The sequence below is a fragment of the Anoplopoma fimbria genome, chromosome 6, assembly GCF_027596085.1.
Source record: "Anoplopoma fimbria isolate UVic2021 breed Golden Eagle Sablefish chromosome 6, Afim_UVic_2022, whole genome shotgun sequence".
NCBI lineage: Eukaryota > Metazoa > Chordata > Actinopteri > Perciformes > Anoplopomatidae > Anoplopoma > Anoplopoma fimbria.
In genome coordinates, this window is record NC_072454.1 from 2,406,360 (window position 1) to 2,433,859 (window position 27,500).

General features: G+C 39.1%; 3 protein-coding genes across 3 annotated transcripts in view; all 3 read right to left on the minus strand.

Annotated features, from left to right (window-relative positions):
* Positions 1-465: 465 nt before the first annotated feature.
* Positions 466-10,535, minus strand: aftphb (aftiphilin b). The gene is made up of 11 exons (XM_054600712.1): positions 10,488-10,535; positions 10,053-10,154; positions 7,091-8,586; positions 6,638-6,831; positions 6,422-6,548; positions 5,791-5,847; positions 5,607-5,696; positions 4,790-4,850; positions 989-1,084; positions 722-836; positions 466-622 (listed from the first exon to the last, which is right to left on the minus strand). The coding sequence occupies exons 3-11, from the start codon at positions 8,549-8,551 to the stop codon at positions 466-468; spliced, it is 2,358 nt and encodes a 785-aa protein (XP_054456687.1). The 5' UTR covers positions 8,552-8,586; positions 10,053-10,154; positions 10,488-10,535.
* Positions 10,536-12,776: 2,241 nt separating this feature from the next.
* LOC129092118 (zinc finger protein 22-like) lies at positions 12,777-17,493 on the minus strand. Its single transcript, XM_054599920.1, has 2 exons — positions 17,279-17,493; positions 12,777-14,350 (listed from the first exon to the last, which is right to left on the minus strand). The coding sequence occupies exons 1-2, from the start codon at positions 17,475-17,477 to the stop codon at positions 13,521-13,523; spliced, it is 1,029 nt and encodes a 342-aa protein (XP_054455895.1). The 5' UTR covers positions 17,478-17,493; the 3' UTR covers positions 12,777-13,520.
* Positions 17,494-19,313: 1,820 nt separating this feature from the next.
* Positions 19,314-27,500, minus strand: part of LOC129092119 (galectin-related protein-like) — an 8,949-nt gene continuing 762 nt past the window's right edge. The window contains exons 2-5 of the mRNA XM_054599922.1: positions 27,447-27,500; positions 27,253-27,341; positions 26,053-26,239; positions 19,314-24,086 (exon numbers count right to left, since the gene is read on the minus strand). The exon at positions 27,447-27,500 is cut by the window's right edge and continues 42 nt beyond it. Of these exons, the coding sequence (XP_054455897.1) occupies positions 23,943-24,086; positions 26,053-26,239; positions 27,253-27,341; positions 27,447-27,500 (474 nt within the window). The 3' untranslated portion in view covers positions 19,314-23,942. The remainder of the gene's footprint in view (positions 24,087-26,052; positions 26,240-27,252; positions 27,342-27,446) is intronic.

Here is a 27,500-nt window from a genome sequence, read left to right on the forward strand (position 1 = left end):
TTAATGCATCTTCATTAAGGCCACTTTTCTTATTCAGGTCTTAACAAACCATACAGACGTAAGTTATTTCTGTCCATTTGAATAAATAATTCATAAATAAATAAAACATAAAATAGCATGACGCGTTTTAAGTGTTATTAGTTAATAAATGTGTCACCAAAATACTGCACAGCACTCGGCTTTAAGAAGAGTAATACTTAGTTAAAAACACACAAAATAAAACCTCTTTCTTTGCCCTTTGCAGATTATTGAGTAGTTAAATGAATGCATGAGTTGATACATGTAAAGTTCTTCTGCAGCTCTTCTGACATTGAGCTTGAATTGTTTAACATTAGGACTGAAGATGTCCAGCAGGTGGAGTGTTTTCACCAAAACAGGAAGTTAAACTCACAGTTCTAGAGTCCACAATGCCAGATTCTCTTTTGCAGGATTTGAATCCTGCGTTAACTGCAATAGGTTGTGGATTCAAGCCTTGCAATGTGACTTTGGGGAGCAGCATATTTTGGGTAGGAGGATGCTCGGAAACATGAGGACCTTGGCCTGCATGAAGGACAGGTTAGGCAGAGCAGAGATCAGCCTGCCAGCCTCCAGACTCAGCTCCTCCTCATCCTGCTGAGGTTTCCTGATGAAGAGCACAAACAGAAATAGAAGCTTGATTTTGTTTCATTGTATACATGCTTTTAGATGATTATACAATAAAAGATATAACAGCTGAGCCGACCTGACTGACGTGATGGTTTTCTCTGCGTTGGACATCAGGCGGTTCAAAGTGTCATCCGTTTGGCCGCCGGTTTCCAGTTTGCAGATGGTCAACTCATACAGCTCAGGATCAACTCCTTTTACATGTGTGTGTGTGACAAACATGCAACGAGTGTCAAAAGGACTCACACACTCACATCACGAGCTAAATCTAACAACAGAACACCGGATTTCTTAATATTTCTGGTTTCTTTTAAGAAAAACCTTGTGAATGACAATAAAATCCGACCTGGAGGAGGACTGTTGCTGCGGCTGCTGCTGCTGCAGGATCTGCTCTCCTCCTCAGGACCAAAATAATCCAGATCCAGATTTAGAGCAGAGCAGTCTGTGCTAACAAGGGGAGACAGTGGGTGAGGATTGTTGCAGGGTGTGAGGAGGGAGGGATGATCTCTTATTCATAAAAGGAGAATGATGTTTCTTCTTTTTACTGAGGCAGTGGGGGAAGACCGAGAGTGATAAACACGGCAAACAAAGCGATGCAAAGTTGTTGTTATCCAACTTTTAATAATCAGAGATCATTGAAAGAATCTGCACTTGGAAATAACAACTGAGGTGACAAATGGTCCAAATAAATGCTTTAAAGTATGACCTCCACCTTAATTGTATGCAAAAATTATAAAAATCAAGATATTCAAGTTTGATTTTGTTGTCAAATAAGAACAGAAGTGTTGTTGTGAATATTTTATATATTTAGGCTCTAAACACCCACACAGTGTTCAGGTAATCTGTGTGTTATCAGACCTCTTACCAGGACTGTTTGGGTGTGTAAAGACTCCTGTTTGCTTTGTGAGACCAGTTAGGGCGGGACAAACTGCACCTTTTTTTAATCATTGTTATTGGTAGATGAAGATTTGTGACCTAATAGATTCTCATCATAACTCCACCTCCAACCTGAGCAGAGGTCAAATCAGCCAGAATATCTGAAACTCTCTCAATTATCTAGTACAGTGGTTCCCAACCTTATTTCCTCATAACACACCTTTGTATCTCAAAAAACCTGAAACCCCCTTCCTCCCATTTATGATGTCATCGCCCTAAAATAAATTACAAATCCAGGAACAAAATCTGCGATTTAAATAAAGAGATTCAGCATATTGAATTAGTTAAGTGTTGTTTTACTAAATCGGTTTTCTTTAATGAATAAATCAAATCAGTTTCGTCAACATAAATAAAGTTTTGGACTTGACAAACTCGAGTAATTGGAAATGTTTGGATCCAACGAGTCGTAAACAAAAAAATTCCACCACTGGAATCTAATTTTACAATTTTACAATAGTGTAGCAAGATCTTTATTTGCAACTCTGCAGAAATACTGTGTTGAAAAAGAATGTGGCTTCATAAGTAGCCTGCTATTTGTGAGTGAGGACAAAAAAAACATATATATTTTTAAATAGTTTAATATACAAACTTTTGCATTAAAGATCCAGTAAGTGTGTTATTATGATTTTAAAGCAGGGATCCCATGTTGGGAACCACTGATCCATTGTTACCGCTCAAAACAAATGTTTGCTGTCTGGATAGACTCAACAGAGCACCTCTAAAAGGGTGGAGATCTAAACTGTTTTACCTCTTTTGACTTGTTTAAAAAGGAAAATAAAACTGAATCCCACTAATCTGTGTTGTTGTTTGAAAACTCCAACTTTGCATTCAACCACAGAGAAAAACTTCCAACCAGAGAGGGAAACTGAGGGAAGAGAAATGAAACCAAGCAGAAAGGATCGACCGATTTATTTCAGTATTTACAAGGATTTCCCGTGAGTTCCTTATCGGCACATTGAATCTGGATTTGAGCAGTAAATCTGAACCAAAAAAAATCATTTTTGTAAACAAACTATATAGGTCCAAAGTACTTTTTTTAGAAAAACAATTGCTGGCATAAAGGCACAACTCATTATGAAATACTGAAACTGCAGTTGTAGAAACACTATTGATTGGTTTTGAAATACTGAGTGGATTTTATGTATAATTTGCTTTAAAAAATAAACACTCCTTTATCTTCTTCAGCAGGCTCATAAAGTATTATGAGTCAGTGCACAGGGAGTCAAATAAAATAATACAAAAATAAAAGAAATAAAATAAAACAGCATAAAGTAGAATTCTTATTCTAATATGAGAATAATCTCCTCACACATTAAACATAATAACAGAATAAATCAAAACTCCAAAGACAGATATCATATCGCAAAACATATCAATAAATAAATATATATAAGACTAGAAAAAAACCAATAATTAAACATATGAAGTGCATATCCTTTGGATTTGGTGGCTGATTGTTTTAATCTAAATTAATTAAATTCTTCTGATTTTGTTCCAACAGTAAATGTGTTTTGACCTTCACGCTGCCCTCTGCTGTCCAGACTTTATTACTACATCACTAATGTTGGTGTTTCTTTACTTGTTGTCATATAAATCATTAAGCATGTGTCATAAACGCTATCGTCAAACGTGGGAACAGAACTCAGGAGGTTTTCTTCTGTTGAATCCAACGTTAATGTTGTGTTATGTGTGGACTCAGCTCAGTGTTTCCTTCTGGTGACGTTAATAAAAAGATGTTGTTCGTTCTGTCAGCGGTCTGATGAACCAACAGTGATACCAAACATGGAACTGACAGTCAGTCAATTGGTTCCTACAGCCTTTAGTTAAAAAGTGACTTTTACCACTTCTCATTTTCATATTTTTAGGACAGATATCTTTATGAGTGACAGCTATGCTACGAATACTTCTTTCTTTATACCTTTGTGTTCTTAAAAACATGCATCATAATAAGCTGCACACATTTGTTGTCTGTCACTGTCCTGAAATACAAAGTCAGATCATTAATTAAATACAATTATTAATTAGATTTAAATTGTTTTACTAGCAGCATGTCATCTGCAGCAACAAACTAGTTCTATAATTTGAAACACTTCCTTCTGAAAAAAAAAAAAACTAGCTAATTTGTTGAATATTTAATATTCTATTTAGTTTTTTTATTTTGTTTGATTTTTTAAATCTCTTTTGATCGAGGTAGGCTCCTTAATCAATTCTCATTAACCGATAAATAAATACACGAAGCTCCAGTGAATCGTATTAAATTCACCAAAGAAAACTCCCCACATAAAGGAAGACAGTCATTTTTTGCAATTCAAGTTTTACAATGAATTAGAAATCCTTTTATGTGTAAATACCGATCCAAACACGACTGTATTGAATGTGAGTATCAATAAATGAAATATTTCCTGAGCAAAGAACGACTCTGATGCTGTTTTGTTTTTTGGTTTCTCTTCACCAAAAAGGTTTGTCTGACATGAAACATTTATACAAGCTAATATTAACAAATAAATATTATCCACCACAAAGTTAAGAAACTTTAACATCAAATAAAGTAAGAATTTGACGATGCTGTCAGATTTATAGTCTCGTTGTGTTATTTAGTCATGCACTGGGAAAAAGTATTAATACTGGAAGAATTCAACCTCCACATTGGCCACTAATAAATTAAATTAAAATGTTTCTTTGGATGAACTCATCCGTTAAATCGTCATGGCACATTACATGACCATGCTTTGTGAGTTGACTCATATTTAGAGGGTTAAACAAGTTCAGTGTTCAGTGCTTTAATTCAGCATTACCCTCAAAATATTCTGGTTCTAGTTTTAAAAAACAACTTTCAGGATAATCACGTAGCACAATAACAGAATGCACATCATCTGGTGTTACGCAGTCAAGAAGAAACACCTCAATGTTTCCCCATAAAACCTGTGGCTGATAAATACTGAGATAAATTCTTGGTAAAAAGGAGGCAGCCGGTAAAGATGAGACTCTGGAGAAGCTGAAGGAAGGAGAAAAAAGAAAAGCCAGCACAGTGTTTCCCCTGTAATTGTTGTATTACTTGTTGGATGTTATATATCTGAAAGTAATAACAAAAACAGCAGAACATGCCCTGAAGGGAAGTGAGGAGGAGTCCAGAGGAAACTCTCAAGAGGTTTTCTGATACTGTGGTTCTATTTCCAGCCCCAGAAGTGAGGGGCTCTGCGGGGGGACGTACCGTCCTGAGAGCTGCTAAGGCCACGGCTGCTCCAGACCAGCTGGCTGGAAGGAAGCGCCTCCTACGCAGAGAGAAGTAAACAGTCACTCAGTGAAATGCATCAGTGGAGCGAAGGTTAATGTTGTGAGAAGTAAAAAAACAATCTTTAGAAACATCTAGTTCCACAGGTAGCAGCTGCGTGTGGTACTCTGTAGTCCTGTAGTGGCCAAACTACGTTTTTAAATCGGCCATTGGGATTTTTTAAAATAAGATAGAACAAAGCTTGAGCATATTTCTAATAAATTACACTAGATGTACACTGAACATCCTAGTTTAAACACATGATTAAACACACATGTCTTTACCTCTTGGTAAAGAAATTCAAATTTAACAATTTCTACCTGAACTGTTTGTTACATCTTAGTATAAGAAAGTTTTACATCTAACATTTACATTTTATCTTTTAAGTGGAGATAATGCCTATTTCTGCTTTACTTATTTACACATAACATCATAATATGACAGGTGGGCACCAAGGCAATGCACTGTAGTAGAGTTTAAAAGTATTGAATTCATTTAAAATTCAATTTAACAGCAACAGATACATAAATACATTTGTTAAACTACAATAATGTCAAATGTTGCAAATGTATTTTGTTATTTTGATAGAAAATGATATGTTGTTTCTGCTCTGTAATCACAGATGTTCTTGCAGTTTAACTGGTTGAAAACAACACGTTTACTATGGTATGGCCCTAACACAAAAACCTTTTTACCACCCCAGCTCTGGTGTCTTATTCTTTAATCTAATACCTAATAAACCCAAAGACTATTTTACCTGCGTTGAATCTGTTGAGGGGTCCGGCGTGTCCCGGGGTTCTGGAGGACAGACGGCCGGTACGGAGTCTTTGGTGGGCTCTAGCATTCCCTGAGGAGAGGGAAGAAAGGGATGGAAATACAAAAGAATAAGTTTTGGATTTTTTAAATTCATTAATTAAATACATTTCCTGCAGTTGACTCACCAGACTGGATGCAAAAGCAGGCACAGCTACCGGCTGCTTCTTCATGCCAATGAACACCTTTCAAAAGGAAAACACACGCAAAATAAAAACAGACTTTTATCGAAAGCAACAAACAGGATTGTTTATTAATTCTGCCACTATCAATTTTTTGTAAACACTGTACTTGACCTATAGTATATAAACATAATTGATCTGGGGGAGATGGACAAGATCTTAACTCTCGATAACTGTTATTTCATATCTCAACACTGGTATATAAATATCACAATATAGCATGTTTGGTATGCATTGTAATTCAATAAATAAATAGTCGATATGAAATAATAGGATAGTAAAGCGTATTTTTGTGAACTCCTGTGTGAATTAAATACTTGACAAATGTGTCAAGTATTTGCTCATTTAAGTATAAACTTACGTGCAAAATGAACGGAACAGTTTCAAGTGACATTATAGAGAATAAATAAATAAATACAGGCCTCACATCTTATCTAATCAAAAGTGGAGTGGAGAGCAAGGTTAATACAGGTGGCAGACATTAGGGTCCTTAATAATTAATAAAAACACATCTTGGTCCATCACTGGATAAAGTGACACAAACATACTTTATTTTTTTATGTTTTGACAAACTCACAATGTTCCTTGTCTCCACACCAAGGCACCTGAGCAGAGTCCTGTTCATGTGGGAGCCCCCCCACTGGAACCGGAGGCCAACTGCATCGTGGAGGTCCTGATGAGGAAGCCACACCCCCCGCCCAATCCTGAGAAATTCAGAAACATTAATGTTATAAAAATAAGGAGAGCGGGAAAACATATCCACCATCATCATCAACCAGGGAGGCATCCTCACCACTTAGATCTGGAGCAGAGTTCAGGTATCTCCTCCTCCTCCTCCTCCTCCTCCTCCTCTTCCTCCTCAGGGAGGAGTTGAGCGTGAAGCAGAGCACCGAGGCTGAGCACCTCCTCCTCGCAGTCTACAGCTCGGACCTCTACCTCCGGAAAACTGGCCAGGAGGAGCTGCTGGACACGGCAGGACAGTGACCCCTAGACAGAAAAATACGGGACATGGTTAATATTTTTAAATCAAATATCCATAATGATCTTTTGATTGATTTTAAGCTTTTATTTTATTGCCCATGAAGCATTTAGAAGGTTTTTCTGGTATGTTGCAAAAAGGCAAACTACATAATGACAGGAAAAGGACCCATAATCCAAGACAAGCCCCTAAAAATACAATTTCTTCTGGCCAATAAGAATGAAGTATCATCATAAAGAGCAAAAACAAAAAAAGCCAGTCTCCCACCTGACAGCTGTTCCTCCTGGAAACCCCGTTTTTCCCTTCCCCGTCCTGCTCCTCCTCCCCATCAGTCTGCAGGATGCTGACTGTTTCTCTGGACCGCGCCCAGGTTTCCCCCTCCTCCTGAACCCTCTGGTCCTTGAACTCCGCCCACGACCCCTCTCCATCCTCCTGCGTGGGCGCTGAGCAGAAATCAGCAAAGCTGTCGCTCGGTGGGAGGTTTCCTAGACTCTGCACCGCTGCATCAGCTGTTTGGAGACACCCTCGGCCCCCGTGATGCTCAAAACTACAGTCCTTCAAGCCTGGAAATGTGTCTTCTGTGTGTGTTCCGGGTTGTGACTGGTTGGAGGTAGCACAAGTTTCCTGAGTCGCAGATTGGTCGCAATAATAAAAACCTGTCTCTGCTTTAGACTGTTGGAGATCTGTCATGCTGTCGTTGACAGAAAAGTCAGAATACATGTAGGTTTCCAGTTCTTCCTCGTCATCATCGGTCTGGTCCCAGTCGGTCTGGCCCTCTTGTGAAACGAGAGATGAAACGTTTGGTTCCGGGTCCGCAGAAGGACAGTCGAATGACAAATCATCAGAGAACGACGCCTGGTCCTCTGAAGCAGACGCACACATACTGAAGGTTCTGTGGACAGTAGAGATGCTCTTTTCTCTCTCTTCGTCTGACTCTCCATCCTTCTGCATCTCTACGTGTTGTAAAGAATTCAAACTATACCTCCTTTCCTTCCGACTGTCCCCATGTTTACCGAACTCTTCCTCCCCTCCAGAATGAGGCTCTTCGGGCAGAAAATCCAAAGCTGCTGCAGCTTCCTGAGACTGACGGCGGTCCTGAGACGGTCGCACGAGCTCCACATCTCTTTCCTCCTCATGAGCACAATGAGATCTGGGCTCAGAATCCAAAACAACATCCAGTCCTGGATCGCAGATTTGTTCGCCCGAGCCGTTGGTGGAGCGTTCCACTCGGACATCCCATCGCTCTTTGCTCCCCGTGGGAGTGAAGCCACAGCACCAGGGATGCACCGCCTGCTCTGTAAACACAGTGAAATCAGCAAACCCGGTTTCTTCTCTGGGAGAGAATGCACCAATTGCAGAGTTTGGGTCTCCTTCAAAGTACCCGTTTGTGAGGTGCACACTTGATTCTGCTTTAAAGTCCTTCCCTTCCATGCATGTCTGGCCCCTGACGGACCCTGAGTCCACAGTGGATGTGGGTTGGGATTGTTCAACTGGGTGGTTAAAGCTACAGTTGGGTTGATGTGTGGCTGGTTTTGTGGTGGGACACGATTCTCTGAGGCTGGATGGTGAATCGGTCGGATCAGCATAGACAGGAGGAGAGTAGGACACCACGACGGAGAATCCCCCAAAGTCCCCGAACTCGTCCTCCTCTGATCCCGCCTCCCCATCCCCTTCATCGTCCAGTGGAGGGGGGGAGGAGGAGTGCAGCGGCATGATGTCTGGCTCCATGGGTTCTCCTAGCAGGACCTGAAGGCCTCATGCACCTGAGAGAGGAAACAAAAGAGCAGGAAGAGGAGCATCATGATCAACAGCTTCTCTGGAATCAGAGGAAGTGTTTCAGTAAGGACTAATTTCTCTTAAAACATATTTCCTCGTTTCCTACTAAGACGCAAGGAAGAGACCTAGGGAAGGGAAACATGGATGCAACTTAAGAGACAAGTCGATAATGGTAGTTACTCAGCACAAGATTGTCTGTCTTTTCTTTAACTTTTGAGTGTGTTGGGAGAGAAGTTTTGGTGAAAAACCACTGTCGAAGCAAATGTAGATTTTGTCTATAGACTGTTTGGGCAAGACACTGAAACCCAAAATTGCTCCCGAAGGCTGTGCCATCAGTGTATGAATTTGAACTAGCTCAGGGTCCTGATGGGTAGGCGCCACCTTGCATTGCATCCCCTTTGACATGCACGCAGAATGAGTGCGAGCAGCTCATCTCCTCGCTAGCGGATGCCTCTGTAGAACCTCTAGACCGCCTTAATTGACATTATATTGACAGTTTTAGCACCCTCACATTTCTTGGGAATCTTACTGACTACTTTTAAGGCAAATAATGAACCAATAACAAGGTTAGCAATAGTTTAGATTACCTCAGCTCTGGAACAACCTCAGGATCTTAGGCTTGCACAATTTACATTTATTATTCTAATTATCTATTTTGCTTTACGTACTATGCATGTTAGTTTGTTGAAATATTATTCAGTTTTGCTGGTTCTATTCCTTCTTTTTGCGTGACTCACTTTGTAATGTTGGTTTTGATGGTTACTATACAGAGTGTTATCCCCCTCACGCATCAAAGACAATACTTTAATGTGCAGGTAATCTGCAGCTTCTCTCTGTCCTGGCCCCTCAGTGGAGGAATGAACTCCCCACTGACGTCAGGACAGCAGAGTCGCTGCCCATCTTTAAACTCACCTCTTCAAGAAGTACTACCCTGAGCCTTCCTCGTAGCACTTATTGTATTCGTATTAGTTTGTTGCAATTATTGTTTTCTGTTGCAATTAGTAATTTGCTTCTGCACTATACTTTTGCTCTGGTTTATGCTTTAAGATGCTTGTTTAAGAAAGGAGATGCACTTATGACTTCTGGTGACTAGTAGTTCTCTTGAATACCTATGTTGAATACACTTCCTGTAAGTCGCTTTGGATAAAAGCGTCTGCTAAATGACTGTAATGTAATGTAATGTAATGTAATGTAATGTCTGACAAAGGTTCAACTCCCACAATAAATGCATGCATGGCAGTATAAGTTGAATACAAATTGATACATTTCCTGATTTAAATGTGGTTCAGTTCAGACATTGAGTAGAATGTGTTAAAGCACAGAGGAACCTGCATGCATGATTGTTTAAAAACATCATATTTTAATATAAATCTATTGCACAAACTCACAATTTCACACTATATTTGTGTCTCTTAAAATCATGCAAAACATCCACATGTATTTGAGATATTACCAGCTCTTCTGGTGCTGATCCTGGAGTGGAAACACAGAGTCCACAGTGCTGCCAGCATTCAGTAAACCGACACAGGAAACCTTATCCTCAGCTCTGATGCACCTGCATGAACAGCCCTGCGTCAGGGATTAGTGTCTGCACAAACCTCCTGCACAGACACACCTGACCTGCTCCCTATGCATGCAAAGAACTACAAACCTGACATATGCATGAATAAAATCTCCTATAACATCATTATTTAGGGTAGAAAACATGCAAAAACAATTACTGATGTCCTGCCATTTTCATCCTGCAGGATCTGACTGATTAGCAGCTAGGAGGCCAGTGCAGCTTAAACCTGGCTCAACCATGCAAAGCAGATGCTGAGGTGCTATTTAAACAGAGCTAATGGCTAACTATGACTACAAAAGGGTCAATCCTGTTAATCTTATTTACCAGCACTCATCGTTGTGCTGCAGCTCGGCTCTGCATCCTCCAGCTGCATCCTCTGTTATGTATTAGCCGGGATAATTAAAAAAGTAGAGAGCTCTCACTCTGTCCAGTTTCCAGATGCTGTAATTACCCAGTTTGGTCAACATAACGGTTTTTTTTACTGACCAGCAAGTGACTCCTCGTTAATATAGACGATCTGTGATTCGAAACACAATGTCGCCCCCTGCTGGAGAACCTTGATTCTACACCTTTTTTTCTTTTAGATTAGAACAATTTATTCTTATATTTATTTTATTTGAGTATTTCAATTTTGTTACTTTAAACTTCTACTAGTAAATTTCAAAGAGAAATATAATAATTGCTACTTCACTGCATTTATCTAAAAGCTGGATTTAGTTAATTTACTGTTTGGGTTTCTGCTATATTTGTAATATTTGCCTACTTTTGACAAACAAAACATGTGATCAATTTATAAAGTATAAGCGTCAGTAATGATATTCTATTTATCTATCGGTTATGATATCACGATAAGAAAAGGGACCAATCGACAAAGAAACTACTGTTCCTTTAATACTTAAATGTACAGTTTGCTGTTTATACTTTTGTACTTTTACTCAAGTGAAATATTGATAAGCCTTTTATCTTTAACAGATTAATTTCTTACAGAGCAGTATTGCTCCAGTCTCTGTGCCACAACTCTAAGGCTCTTTTCAGGATAAGATAAGAGTAGATAAGTAATCAATGTGGCTGCCTTTTGTCTGTTAAATCTTTGATCTTGATATTTATTCTGTTCGGATGCAGCGAAAAACTTTTCAGACAAATTGAAGTTGTATAAAAACAACACTCTTAATCTTGCAAGAAAACAAGGATGAACCAAGAAATGAAGGAAGTAAACTTAAAGAGTTCGTGCTGGATCCATGCTTTTCATTGTTACAGGTTTACTGCAAGTCTCACAAATAGCTCTTTATCATTATAAAATAAAAAATAAAAAATGTATTTCATGAACAGAGAAGTGCAAGATAACCCATAAGCAGTAACAGCAAGGAAAACATGACAGACTTGAAGTGGTCAGAGATCTCAAATGCACCGAACACAAACATGTAATCACTATGGATTAACATTGATTAATTTAACTAAAACATCTCAAGAACCAAAACATTGCAGAGTTCAAGGAGTTTAATTAACACAGCTGGAGAAGCCAAAGAAAAACGTCCAAGTGAAAAGTAGATTAATTTAATATGTTGTATATTAAAGAGGATTTTGTCATGTTCTGGAGCTGAAGTGTGAGATTCCCAGCTGTCAGACAACATTAATTCATCAGCGTTCAAATATTCTTTCAAATAAAGAAAGATGTATTTGGACTACTAACTCTCCTTCACACACTCCTTTAAAACATTGAATAATTGTTGTAAATGTAATTGCTTCTCTTTTTCAGCCTCCACATTGGTTATTGGTTCCAGACCTAAAAATATAAATAAATAAATCTAGAATGTAAATCCGGTCTGATGATAAAGTCTCCTCGAGGACGTCGGGTTTCTTGGCTTCGTGGATCTTCTCTTGGCCTCTCAGTCTTAAAGCCGAGACAGCAGTGCTTCTTCTGTCTGATGCTCGTTTTGAGATGACTGCTGCGGCGACCATTTTGCCACAAGATCTGCAAAAAATACAGCTTCTCCCCCGTGTGCATCCTCAAGTGCACATTGAGATTTGAGCTTTGAGAGAATGACCATTCATCGTCTTCATTCAATGTCACAGTTATGGTGCTGAAGGTTGGGAACATCTGGAGGTCTGTCTGAGTTTCTGATTCAGGAAGTCTGACTTTTAAATCCTCCTGAAAGTCTGGAGCGACGCACTGATAATCTGCTGACTCTGATGAGGAAACAATGATCTCAAGAACCAAGATCATCGTTTTATATACTACTGATTGTAAGTCTGCTAAATGACTGTAAATGTAATGTAATGTAATGAACCATCTCTTTTGTCCCATTTGTCATTGACGCTTTCCTTCATGCTGAAAATGTAAGCTGTGGAAAATGGGAGCATCTCTGATTTAGGACGTCTGATTTCAGCCTCGTTTGAAGCATAACATGTGATTTAATTTTCCAACATACATTTTTCCAGTGTTGAGCGACTTTAAAGAGGGTTTGAACTTGTTATAAAGCACTGAACGATACTCAAGTAGCTACCGGGTCAAAACACAATCACTTATGTTAGTGAGGAAAACATACGTTAAATTCACATCAATCTTCTGAAGACACAAACTCAGTCATCTGCAACTGCAGTGATGTTGAAGCCAAAATGTTTATTTTCTTTTCCAAATAAAAAAAAAAGACTCTAGATGAAGCAGTAAATATAACTGAAACAGTTAAATATTTCAGCTGTGTCAAAAGCAACTGGTGAATAAAGTTTTTTGAGAGACTCTAGCTGAAACATGTCATTCCTAAAATATTTTTACATGAGTTTAAACACTTTCTTTCATTTTATAATTTACAAGTATTGTAAGTATTCATAATTATTAATGATTATCAAAGATCATGGTGATATTAGAATAACCTGCATGTTTATATGTAAAATCATTATCATATCAATAATCTTTCATTACAAGTCCAAGAAAGCAAGCTAACTGTATTTAAAAAAAGACTTCCTGTACATAGTTCACTGTAAAACAATCTGGGTTATAATTGTCAATAAGCTTTATAGATTTACATCTAACGTCTGAAGACAAATCTCAGATATGTATGAATGCAGTGATGTTAAACATGTTAACACCAACTGCGTGGTGGGAGGGTGGATGAGGGTGGAGGTTATATGGGACAGTTGATTCACCTCTCAAACACGATTAAAGAAAAAAATAGCATTTGCTCACGATGAATTACTCAAATCAAAACTGACAGCCTAGTATTTAATAAGCTACATTTCAACAAATTAACAAATACATTGCTTTGTTGAGGGATTGAAACAAAAAAATGGAAGAATACGGATTTGTACATTTTATGAACAACATTTGGGGTCACATACTGACGTTCTCTAACATTTCTTTTAGGGGTTTTCATCTTCTATCTCCTGTCCTTGCAGCTTCTCACTCATGTGTCGTTTCCACGACTCGTGAATCTCCATATGCACCTTCAGGTTTGAATCTGTGGGAAAGGTTCTGCCGCATGTTGTGCAGCGGAAGGCGTTTGCGTCTTTGTTTTGTGTCCCTTTGCAAAATCTCAGGTGACTGCTGATGGCGAAACTCTTGCCGCATTTATTACAAAAATATGGTTTCTCTCCAGTGTGCACCCTCATGTGGACGATACGGCTGGAGTTCTGAGCGAATGTTTTGTCACAGTAATCACAAGTAAAGGGCTTCTCACCGGTGTGGATTCTAGTGTGCTGAATTACATGGTACCTTTGCTCAAACTCCTTTTTGCACTCCATGCATTTAAAGGCTTTGTGCCCTTTGTGACTCTTGGCGACATGCCTTATGAGAAAAGAGTCCTTCCTAAAGTTCTTGCCACAAAAACGGCAAGACTTGTCTCCCCTCGGAGGCTGTTCCAGTCCCACGAAGACTTCAACGCCTCGACTCTGATGAGACGAAGAGGAACCATCTCTTTCGTTCCACTCGTCGTCGATGCTTTCCTTCACTCTCACAGATCCAGCCGAGGAGGACGGGAGCAGCTCACCGTTGGTGTCTGGTTCAGAATCAAGTTGTCCGTCTTCATCCTCGTTGGAAGTATCGTCCTCCACGTCTGGACTGATGCACCTCTCCACCTGCTCCTCTTTGATGTGTGGGTGCTCCTGGATCTCGGTTTCCTCCAGAACGTGAATCTGTTCCTTCTTGATGTTTTTTTGCTGTAATGGCAGAGTTGGTTCCTCAGTAACCGGCTCTGTGTTGAAAAAAGAACAAGGAAGACACATGTTATATAACCTGTTAAATAATCCAGTGATACCCAACACAAAGTCATCATTTACGCCCCCCCCCCGACACCATGAATAGATTCATTCGAGATGAGCCAGTCCTGCGCAGAATCGATCAAAAGAAAACAACACAAGATCAAAATAAGTATTATAAATAAGCAAATGAGCAATAAAAAACAGTAAAAACACATTAATATTATATATACAGACAGAAACTATTATAAATATTGTATTGAAGAAGACTTGAAACTAGAGATTGAGACCATAAACTCATGTTTACAATGTTTACTGAGGGAATAAATCAAGAGAGAAGTAGAGTCATTTTCTCATAGACTTCTATAGACCCTTTTACAGCCAACGTCATCAAATAGTTGCGTGCGCAGGCCGGCAACAGAAGTGGTGTTGTTTCCCAGTCGTTCTGACTCACACACGAGGTAGCAACTGGCTAGCAAGAGTTTAAAAGTGGATAAAAAACAGTTTCCAGCATTCAAAATGTCTGGTTGTTGCGTATATGGTTGTCAGAATCGATATTCCACCGGCGGACTAAAGTTTTATAGGATTCCGACAGGATCACAACCATTTAAGAGCAACCGGCGGCGTCTGTGGCTGCAGGCGATTAAACGTGACTGGAATGAGGACATAATAAAAAATGCTCGGGTCTGTAGCGCCCACTTTATATCAGGTAAGGTTATCTATCTACTCTTTGATTTTACAGAAAAGCTTGGTTTACATTAGTGATTGTATTTACAATGTAGAATAATAATCAAATGCAGCTAAAGTTTGATAAGCTGGCGTTAGATTTGCTGTTTGCATGTCCCTTGCTGTAAACTCGTGGTCATTGTAAGTGAGGGAAACTACAATGCCCTACTAGTGTAAATAAAGTTTTGAAACTAGATTAAAAGGTGTTTTATTTGCAGGTGAGGCGTCATTGGACTCTAGTAGCCCCGATTTTGTGCCTTCTGTGTTTGTGTACACAAAACAAAGCCAGAACCCCGATGCAAAGATGGACAGGTACGATTTGAGTTGCCCTCCTCTTAGTCGTTTTTAGTTTATTTTCCTCTTGCATAAGCTTTGGTGCATACAGCTGCTGTTTGGAGATATGGATCAGTCTAACTATAATTTTTATACTGTAGGTACCATAGGAAAAGGAGGAGAGAGAGACCTAATAGACCTAACACTGCAGCAAATCCTCCGGTTCCATCTGAAACTCCAGAACAAGAAGTCTATGTCATGGTATTTGACGTTCTGTACATGACCACAGACAACGTATTCATAAGCATCCAGTGACTTATAGGCTCGTAATTTCTCTCTGGTGTACACGCTCGGTTTCTCTATTAAGTACGTATATATATCTGGCCACTGTATATTCGGCCACTTGTTGACGTCTTCAACCCACTCAGTAATAGTACACGGATCTGGAAGTCGGACACCATTTGTCAAAGTCAACTTGTTAAAGTAAAATTCGCGATCTTTTGTTGATAATTCCCTTGCATAGCTTGACAAGCTGTTGATCTCTGCCATACTTCTGTTGCCAGACTGCGCGCGAATGCGTTCTACGTCATCATTGTATACAAACAGTAAAAGGGTCTATACAACCAGAGGAGTCCCCCCTGGTGGACATGAGAGAGAATGCAGCTTTAAGACACTTCCGGTTTCCTAAAAAATAAAAAAAATAAAAGAACCCAGTAAAAAGTAATAAAATAAAAATAAACTCCATTAAAGATGAATGTTTATGAATATTAATATTTATCAGTTCGTCACAAAGTAGTGTAAAAAAATAAATAAAATTAAAAAAAAATATATATATATATATTGTAAGCTGCTCAAACCTAGCAACCGGCGACGTTCCTGGCAACAGAAAAGTATATTTTATAATAATATAATTTTATAATAAAATAAAAATAAACTCCACTAAAGATGAATGTTTATGAATATTAATATTTGTCAGTTCGTCACAAAGTAGTGTAAAAAAATAAAATAAAATAAAATATATATATATATATTATTGTAGCCCGCTGCTCAGCGCTACCTAGCAACCGGCGACGTTCCCTAGCAACCGGTTTTCTTAAAAAAAACAAAAACAATAAAAATAATATTTTATTTTATAATAATATAATTTTATAATAAAATAAAAATAAACTCCATTAAAGATGAATGTTTATGAATATTAATATTATCAGTTCGTCAAAAAGTAGTTGAAAAAAATAATAATATATATATATATAGTAACCGGCTAATCGGCGCGTTCCCTAGAACCGGTTTTCTTTAAAAAAAAAAAAAAAAAAAACAGTAAAAAGTAATAAAAATAAAAATAAACTCCATTAAATATGAATGTTTATGAATATTAATATTTATCAGTTCGTCACTTTATTAGTCAAAAAGTAGTGTTAAAAATATATATATATAATATATATATATATATATAGCCCGCTGCTCAGTGCTACCTAGAAACCGGCTAATAAAACGTTCCCTAAAAGTTTTCTTAAAAAAATTATAAAAAAAACAGTAAAAATAATAAAAATAAACTCCATTAAATATGAATATTTATGAATATTAATATTTATCAGTTCGTCACAAAGTAGTGTAAAAAAAATAAAAAAATATATATATATTGGCGACGTTCCCTAGCAACCGGTTTTCTTAAAAAAAAAAACAGTAAAAAGTATATTTTATTTTATTATAATATAATTTTATAATAAAATAAAAATAAACTCCACTAAATATTGAATGTTTATGAATATTAATATTTATCAGTTCGTCACAAAGTAGTGTTAAAAAAAAAAAAAAAAAAAAAAAAAATATATATATATATATATATAGTAACCGGCTAATCGGCGACGTTCCCTAGCAACAGTCTTTCTCAACGTTCCACTCTCAGGGTGCGCGCGCACACTGACCTGCCCGGCTCAGCATCACTTCGGGCTTCAGGACGGTCAGCTGCTGCAGCTGCTGCCTCAGCAGGAGGATCTCTCTCTTGGAGCGGACCGCCTCGTCTTCGTACTCCGCGATGGTGCTCTCCACCAGCCCGAAGATCTCCTCCACGGCCGCCTCCAGGCGCTCGTTCACCCGCAGTCTGAGCAGCTGCGTCCCCGACATGGTGGCTGGAAGGCGGAAGTCGAAAGCATTCGCTGATGTGACCCCCGAAAAGCGAGTTACAGGATCACTTCCGGGTCGCTTCCGGGTGACGTCATGACGCACAGCTGGAGGGAGGGAGGGAGGGACGTCGTCTCATCAGCGCCCCCTGCTGGGCGGGAGGACTCAGTGGTCACTTACAGCAACTACAAGTCTTTATTAGTAGTGAGTTAGAGATAATGATAGTAAAACATATATATATTATGAATAAGTAATAAAAGTATTAAACAGGAAATTATTATTAAATAAGTAAAATTAAATTAAATTAAATCCACAATTTAGTTTATTTTGCAGAGCCCAGAATCTCAAATTATGTGAGTGTAATGCCTCAGAGGGCTTCACATCCTCTGTCCTTACATCCTCTGTCCTTACATCCTCTGTCCTCACATCCTCTGTCCTTACATCCTCTGTCCTCACATCCTCTGTCCTTACATCCTCTGTCCTTACACCCTTACATCCTCAGAAGATGTGATTATTTGTATAAGCCAATAACATACTAGTCCCATACTGGACATCTTTAAAGAGGTTTTGAACTTGTAATCCAAGCAAGCCACTAAAGGATGCTGTAGCTACTGGGTCCAGTTCTTTAAGTGTAGTAAGTAACACGTTAAGTAAAGACACTTTCACAGTAGTTCCTATGTCTCATGTCTTACCTTCAGAGGAATGAGAAACCAATACATCACTGGTCCTGTCGTTTTCTGAATCCTGTTGAAGATAACGTCTTATAAATGTGGAGGCAAAAACAAAAAACTAACTAAATTACTATTACAAACATACACAAAAGAGGATTTCTTGGGTTTAAGACTTTAACTAAAAATGAATTTACTTCACAATTATTCTGCAGATTATTTTCATTATTGGTTTAATAATTTTGTCCCTAAAAGGTGTGAAATGGTTGAGTAGCAGCAGAGCAGTGAACTGATGAAGAGGACTGACAGCTGGCGGTTCCTTCCTCTTGCTCTATAAAATGGTTTCAGCCTCGAGCTCCATTTCTTCCTCTTTGATCCGCTGGAATAATTGATCTTGGCTCTGCTGAGACTCCATGTTGGGATTTCACTCCAGCTGAAGGGGAAACATCTCTTCTGACACTTCAGGGCCATCTGGTAAACGTGAAACAACATTTTACTGACTCTGATTTTTGGGATTTACTCATAGAAGTAAATCAAATATTAAATTAAAAAAATGTAGTTCACTTTGCCATACAAACACACACAGGCCAATGACTTTATAGGCACATACAAAAAATGTAATCCACTTAGAATAACCTTAAATAATAAAAATAGAGTTCATATATAAATAAAAAATGTTTCTGTGCCTCTCGATTTTTTTTAAAATAAGGTCTGAACTTTACACATACATAAATATATAGTAGTACAGTTATGATGATATGATAATACTGAAATCTAGAGTTGCTCTCACAAGGTTTTTAATTTTACGCTTTTTCTTTAGTAGTGTTCTCAAATAGGACAAAGTTTTTATATGGCAGCTAAAATTCTTCTGAATATAAAACAGAATAAATATCAGATTAAACTACTTATATTAATTTAAATTAGGAGTAGTCATAAATTTAAAAAAAATACAAGCTGTGGACAAAACTGTAAAATTCTGCTGAAGATTTAACATTTCCTAGCGACAGCATATTTCATTCATACATAATTAAAATGTGATGCAGCCGCACCCTTTTCTGATCATTTATTTAGTTAATTCCCCGATTTAAAACACAGACTTTAGTTTAACTAGGGTGTGGCTACCTGGGTGAATTTTCAGACAATGACACTGAGCACAAGAACATTTCCAAGATGAGAAGTTTATTTGTTTGTAAAGTAGCGTTTTTTACAAAAGCATGAGGAGGAAAAAAGAACATTTGGAGAGGTCTAAAAGGTAGAATGTCTTTAACTAAACACAGGTTCAGTGCACATCTTCATTGGGACACATAATCAGGGTGATCTCAGGATACTTTGGGGAATCCCAACCACATCAAATACCTGTGCTGCTGGGTTTTTGTTTCTGGAGCAGCTGCATTTTTAAAAAGCGAGCAGACAGTCGCTCAGCAGATCAAACAGCCGACATGAAGCTTGGTGACATGAAACACTTCCAGAAGATCAAAGCCTCCACAGCCAAAACCTGGTGAACCTCAGACTTCTTACATCCCAGAAAGAAAAAGTCAAAATGTCTGTTGATCTTGTTTTATGATTAAAAGAAAGAAATCTTCAATGTTTAATATTTGACCTCAGTTACTTTCATCATTATAAAAAAACCTTTTTCAAGATGCCTTCGTATAAACAGCATAAAATAGTACCAATACAGTAGGCATGACGTTACCACACACACACACAACCCTGCTGGTTATTACACCGTTAAAAAAACAGAACTGATAACATGAACGTACAACCACACAACACAGGCCGACTTCTACTCAGAGGACACTTCCTAAATGGATGTTCTCACAACATGTTATGTAGGTTTTTGTCATTGTGTCGTTTTTAAAAGTCTTGGGGGAGAAAAAACAGCTTTAGATACTTAGAGTGTCGGGAGGTGTTCAAAGAATTTAGTAAGGTAAACTGTAATTTTCATAAATACTAGGCTATAAAAGTTCAAAGGAATTTCTGCCCTTGACACACGCAAATGGAAAGAAAATTAAAGAGCATGCTTCATCATTGACGCCAGTACAAACTAACATGCACAACTAAACGCTTGTAACTCTAACTTGGTGTTCCTCGTTGTCAAACACAAAACCCGCCGGGCCTCCTTTATAAATATGTACATCCAAAGTCCAAAAGCAGGTCAACACACGGATCATAAACGGTTTGACGACAGGAAGGGGTGGCCGATTTCATTTATACTATATATCAACAGTATTTCCACCTGGGTATTTATTTATAATCGGATTACAATCAGGATGAGAATAACATTCAGTTGCACCTTTAAAGGGTTAAAGAACAATTAAAACAAATAGTTTAGAGGCAAGAATCATTTTTTGCAGACGTGGGATCATTAGGAGTTCAGGTATTTATCATTATATTTCAAGAAACACAATATATGTTGAGGTTTTCTAATAACATATACTGAAAATGTTTTTTTTGTACTGGAACGCTAAGCAGTTCTGAGTCCCTTCAGCGGACACCAGCAAAGTGCAACAGTACCACATCCAGCTCATCATGTAGCTGCACCGCAACAAAACTGTGCAGAAGAATCCCAACACACAGCTGGAAAACAGTCTGTTAATGAAGAGTTTAACGTGCTATGGTAAGAAAAAACACACTCCCAGCTCAGCTGCACACACACACTCACACTCACACACACATAAACCAAACACACTCCCTGGTCAGAGTCTTGAATTGTCCATCTCCCTCCACTACAACTCCAAACTGAGGAGCTGCAGCTAACGAATATTTTCATTATTGTCGCGATTAATCGATTGGTTGTTTGGTCTATAAAATGTCAGTGAATCAGTGTTCCCAAATCCCAAGATAACTTCCTTTCTTATGTCCACAACTCCAACACATTCAGTTTGCTTTCATCGAGTAAAGAAAACAGAGAATATTTGCATTTAAGAAGCTGAAAATCAAACAAATTTCAGATATTTTTTGGGGAAAATAACCCAAACCAAATCATCAAAATAGCCGGCGATTAATTTAATAGTTGACAACTAATCGATTAATCATTGCAGCTCTAATCTTTAACACGTCCATGAAACACACTCTTTTACATGTTGTATATAAACATTATTACAGGTAGCTTTACAATTGGATGGTCACCAGTTAATAGAAAGAACACAAAAACAGTATCCAAAAAAACCACAGCCGGTCAACACTTTTACACATTATTTGTACACGTTTGTTCTGTTGTAACACTGGAGTTTAAAGCTGCATCGTAACCGGCTCGCTTCATTTTGTTAAATGCTCCTCTGGTCGCCCTCTCAGACCAAACTCTACTCACTTCCTGTTTGTGTCTAAAAATAAACCAGCGCTCAAAGGAGCTGAGGAAGAAAACGAGTTCTGCACCAGAGCGGAGGCCTTATTGCTAATAAACACTCAGTGCATGTTTGTATAAATGCATGGAAGCCTCTCTGTGTTGTACTGTCTGTAAACAGAAATCTAAAAAAAGAAGGCTTCGTTAATGTGAGCAGAGGTCACAGAGTCAGTGCACCTGTTCTGCACAGATGTCATGGCTTTGTCCAATTTCACAGCAGCAGAAAGGTTGTTCGGATCTAAACTGAGGTGTAAAAAACGTCGTTTGCAGCCGTGTGAAACAGTCTACTACGCTTTGCTTCGAGCTGCTCAAAACGTGGAAACGAACACAGCATGAAGAGCAAGAATTCAATTTTCTGTTTGATATGAACTCTAACGTCCGTCTCCAAAGATGATCTAAGCTTCTCCAACCTGCTCCAATCTATGACTTTCTAATAATTGTAAATATAGGATTTAATTCATGGTTAATAAACATTTAGCTCATGTTTTATGGATCATATAATTACAAGCCATTAATAGGAACAACTTCTGGGTTGACAGGTTGAAAAATCCCCTTTCGCTTTTTTATTATAGCGTTTTTCATGCAGGACCACATCGACAATTTAAGATTTAAAAAGGGGGGAAGTCAGGAACCTTTTTCAACATTTATAACTGCATTATAACCAAATACAATAGAAACACAAAATGATTCCTCACATTCCAGAAGCTGTTCTTATCAATAGCTTATAAATGATCTATAAACGTATTAGTAAATTATGCATTATTCATTAATAAATCCATAAGTTAAATAAGCCCTTTGCAGTGAACGTCTCACTTAGTTCTAATAGATGTGTGAATGCTGATACTCTCAAAAGGTGTAAACAGAGACATAATACTTTAAATACTGTGAGTTTTGCTTTGCAGAAAACTTCTAAGTATTTGTTAAGACTTTGACTTGTAAAAAAAAAGCTGCTGGCTGCATTAAACTCGGATGCAACTGCTTTGTAACAAAACTCTGAAGTGGAATGCTTCAGGAAAAACTTTAAAAAGCCATAAAACACACGACTGTGGGACTGTAAACAGACTATAACAGCACCGGCCATAACCACCAAAAAACTGTGACAGTAAGTAACAATTCTGTGCATCACTATATCTTCTATGCTACTATAGAAACATGAATACTATACATTCAAAAAACCACCAGGATCTGAAGGTTTTAGTTCAACGCCTGCACACTTATGACTTCGATTTCTTTTAAATGTGTTCTGAAGAGAGTTCCTTTCTAATTAAGAATTAGTTGCATATCAGTTTAGTGTTTGATTCAGAAGAGGTTTGCGTGAAACAAATGCGTTCTGCTTGTGTGAGTTCAAATTCCAAACTCTTTTTAAAAGCTGCTTTCTCCTCGTCCACCAGAGTAAACAGACATAATTCTACTTCCTGTTCAGCACGCTGGACTTTCTATCTTCAGGAGAACGCCTGCAATTACGCTTAATACGCTTCCTGTGACATCTCGTCAGGATATAATCCTCATTTCGGGGGATTTAGGTCGGTGAGACTGCAGCTTGTTACCGTGACAACTGGGATAAACCCAAGGGAGGGCAGGGGAGCGCCGACGGAGTTAACTCAGCACAGAGATAACATGTACTACTGCTCTCTATCGTAATCAGAATATTTGAGTTTTAGAGGATAAGTGCACCAATAAGTAGAGCTATTCTGTTAGCATCAAACCACCTGCAATATTTTTACTTTAACAGTGTTATCTGAAAGGAAAATCATGTTTGTGAGACCAGATTTGGATATTTGAACATTGCTCAGGTCCGATTCTGCAGAATTTTGCAGCACATTTGTCACAAACTATGACCAGTGTCTTTTTTTAAACTTGTTCAACATGCATTTTCCAGTTTATCCAAAAAGGTTTTGGAAGAGTTGCAGAATTAAAACATTTAATCAATCATCAAATCTTGGAGATTTCCACCCATCAGCAACATATCAGCTGCTCAGAGTCAGATATTTGTTCCTGAGTACCTGGTTTCTATAACATCAGACTTATTTTTCCTTGAGAGCACTCCACACCTGCCTCTACCTCTGCACCCCTCAAGGATGAAAAATGAATGTGCTATTAATAAAGTGTGAGATCCCTGATCTGACAAAAAACTGGGGCTACAAAGAGAAAAACACATTCATTCTCTCAAAAGCTTAATCTTCAATAGAAAAGGAACGAGTATTAGTGAATGAAGCAGAAGAACTCTAACTTGTTACCGCCGGAGCCCTTTCTTCCAGTTGTTTATGCTGCTGCAGTGTTGCATGATGGGTTATGGATGATGACGTAACAGGCGCACATGTGTGTGTGTGTGTGTGTGTGTGTGTGTGTGTGTGTGTGTGTGTGTGTGTGTGTGTGTGTGTGTGTGTGTGGTGATCTGTGGTCAAGTCCTTCACACACACACACTCACAGGACTTGCAGAGCAGGAGGAATGCGGCGTTAACCGAGCTTGGTGATGTGTAGATCTCCTTTTATCTGAACCGTGTCGATGGAGGAGATAGATTTTACTTTGTGGTAAAAGTCAAAGAGCTGGTGTCCGTCCACGAATATCCGGAACCTCTGGTGCTCGCAGTGGATCTCAATCTGCAACAAAAAAAAGAGAATATTTTATAATCAGTCCAGAAAGAAGCAATGACATTGGCACTGGAGCATCAAACTGCAATAACGGCTGATTCATAGGGGAAGAAATAATTCAACTAGGCTTGTTCACTCTCCTAGTATTACATGAGAAGTTTGTGCATTAAATATGAAGCGTAATCGGAGGCAGGTGGCTCCACCCACTCCCGTATGACAGGTGTAAGAAGTCACAAACCTTTTCAGAAGTAACTGTAAATATTTCTCTGCAACGGCCAACAAGCTGCTGTGTCTGAGTAAAACCTTTTCCCCCATTGTCAATATGAAAGAATTGTGCATCTAATTTAATACAGAAAGCAATTACCAAACACCATTTGAGGGTTTGAGAAAAGTGTTATTTGGTAATCGTGCTTCTAGAGTCACTTTTGCTTCTGGCAGCTTCTCACTGTGAACCTCAACAAACACCAAAGAAACAAACTTCTAGGTGTGATCTCACTTCCTGAGGCATATTTTCCTGATGAACTCAGTAACAGAAACCAGCTGTCCTTCTCTGAAACCACACGTCCCGTCAAGTGTCTGTCCACATGCCACACAACTCATCAGCATGATGCCTTAATCTGCAGCTTTTGACAGAGTCGTGACCTGCTCCGTCACGCTCCGACCACAAAACAATGACACTTTATCAGAGAGCCGACGTTACATAACAAGTCGCTGGGGTCAACTCTAAAAATAAGCCAAAGATGGACGCTGCTGTGTCTCTTAAAAAAAGAAATGTATTCTGTCTTTAGTTGAAGCAGGATTCTCTTGTTAATGGCTGGTCAGTTCACGTCATCAGATATTTTCAGGGCGAACACCACATGTGTTATTCATGAGCGTTTTCAGAATTATTAGAGCGGACACGTCCTCAGGTCTTATGAGAGTTACTCATCATGCGTGTGCTGCTGCTGCTCCAGCCGACACACACACAGCTGATGACCCTGATGCAGCACACAGATGGGATGCAGCCGGTATTTACAGTAGAGAGATATGATGCAGCATGTTCACTGCAAGATAACATGCAATGATGTCTCTCTTTCACTTGCTTGTAAAGCTAACAACAGGATTTTAAGAGAAAAATTCCACCCAAAAACACCAGAACAATGTTAAGAACAACCCACCAACAAGCTATGTGGGCTAATAAAACAAAATAAATGCTGTAAAACAAAATGTTACAGCATACCATTGAGCGTTGACCTGCAAGCATTATTAATAATGCTAGATAAAAGCATTAGCTTAGTGTCTTAAAACCTTCATTCTCTCTCCTGTCCACCAGGGGGCGACTCCTCTGGTTGTATAGAAGTCTATGAGAAAATGACTCTACTTCTCTCTTGATTTATTCCCTCAGTAAACATTGTAAACATGAGTTTATGGTCTCAATCTCTAGTTTCAAGTCTTCTTCAATACAGCATGATGTTCATTTAGTAAATGATGCTCCATTTAGAGTCAAACAGACCATAAAGCAGGGGATGCTTTAGGGCGGAGACGTATATGATGTCTCTACGTCACTCTTTCACATTCCAGTAACATCCTTTAGCGTCTTGTTTGCACTGCTTTAATGTTACATGTATCACAATTGGTTTCGAAACAACTACATAAAACACTTTGGCCTTCTGACAAGGACGGACAACACATGGAATGAGCAAATCCCTTTCAAGCATTTGTATTTCATCCAATGTGAATCTGGTTTAGATAATTTGATTTAACTGGAGGTCCATTGACAACTCATCTGATCACTTCTGCTGCTCTTGTTGTAAAGCTGTCTGTTGAGCCAAATCACAGCAATGGAATCAAAGAAATAAAGATCCAAAGGAAATAATCCAGGCTGTGTAAGAGAACATCCTTCTTCTCTGAATCAGATCAAAAGAAGAAAAAATACCAGCAACCTGAAGCTGCACGTGAATCTGTTGTGAATAGTAATAAATAAAGTGATCTTTACCCTAAAAGGCTGATCTGGGATGAAGGGAAAGTAGTCGGTGGACGCCTCCTCCACCGTCCACTTCCCAGAGAGGCGGGCGCTGCGCAGGAACTGGCGGTCAGCGAAGCGGGCGGTGAGTTTCAGGGCCACGTCGTGAGGGGTCCCCTCCTTCTCCGAGTCCCGTTCGCAGGTCAGGCTCACGTCAAAGCTGAGGGAGGGGAGGGAGGGAGGGGAGGAAACAAGAGGAGGTCAGACAGGCAGCATATGAGTCCGGTGACTAATCTGGGATAAGTCAGATGCATAATTCTGCTGCTGCTGCGTAACAGCAAACACATTGTGTGTTAATTATGCATAATCCCTGCTGCTGCTATGAGTTTGGGGTTTACTGCCCTGCAGCTGTGCCTTCTTTGTGTGAGTGTGTAGACATGTAAAACCAAATTATAATCATACGTTTGTATAACGCTTTAAAAAGGTACTCAAAGGCACTTTGCATAGCATCACAGGTTGAAAGCAGATTTAAATAGATGAGTTTTAAGTGCAGTTTTGAAAGTGGAGAGTGTCTGAGGTGCTGGGGGAGAGAGATCCAGACCTGCCCCCCCCACCAGGTTTGGGGCTTAGACCGAGTAAGGGGGGGTGAGGAGGATTGGGTCGGCGTGGGTGGATTTGAGGTTGCATGTTGGAGTGTGTCGGTGCAGGAAGGGCTTTAAATGTGATGAGGACAATCTTGAACTGGATTCTTTGTTTCATGGGGAACCAGTGGAGGTTCTTGAAGGACTGGGTGGATGTGGTCTCTGGTGTGGGAGTGGGACAGCAGACAAAAGGAAGCTGTTTCTGGAGCAGCTCTTCTGTCAGCCATGTGAACTTTGGCATAAAAACCTCGGTGCCAGCAGCAGCAGCAGCAGCTTCTCAACATGATGAGGTCATGGAGACGTTTCATCCAAGTTTGACTCCAAGTTTCCATGGAGGCTGGAGGACACACCCAAAACAAATCCGCTTCACTTGGTTCCAGTTTTCACCCCCTTCTTCTTCTTCTTCTTTCTCTCCCTCCCTGCTGGTTTGGGGAACGCCCTGTCTCTGCATACTTAAGAAGCCACCATGGCTGCCCACGCAGTGTGTCCAACAAAAAGCTTATCTCTAAAAAATCATTTTAAATATGTTGAGATGCAAAGGCTCTCCAGATAATGAGTGCTTTGCATGCATGGGTTAGCAGTGTTGTGTTACCTCTCTGGCTCCAGCTCCACGATGCCCATCACTATGATCTTCTTCCCTGGCCTCATACCGCCCCTGATGCGGCCGCTGAACGGAACAGTCTGTGCAGAGCAGAGGACATTTTTATTATAAATGCATCAAAAAACAATATTTAACTTTTATGCAAACAGCTGAGAATGTTTTTTTTTTTTGTTTTTTTTTAATACCAGCCGGTGAGATATATCCTTGTCAGGTGAGATGAGGCCGGGGTTCCCCAGAGA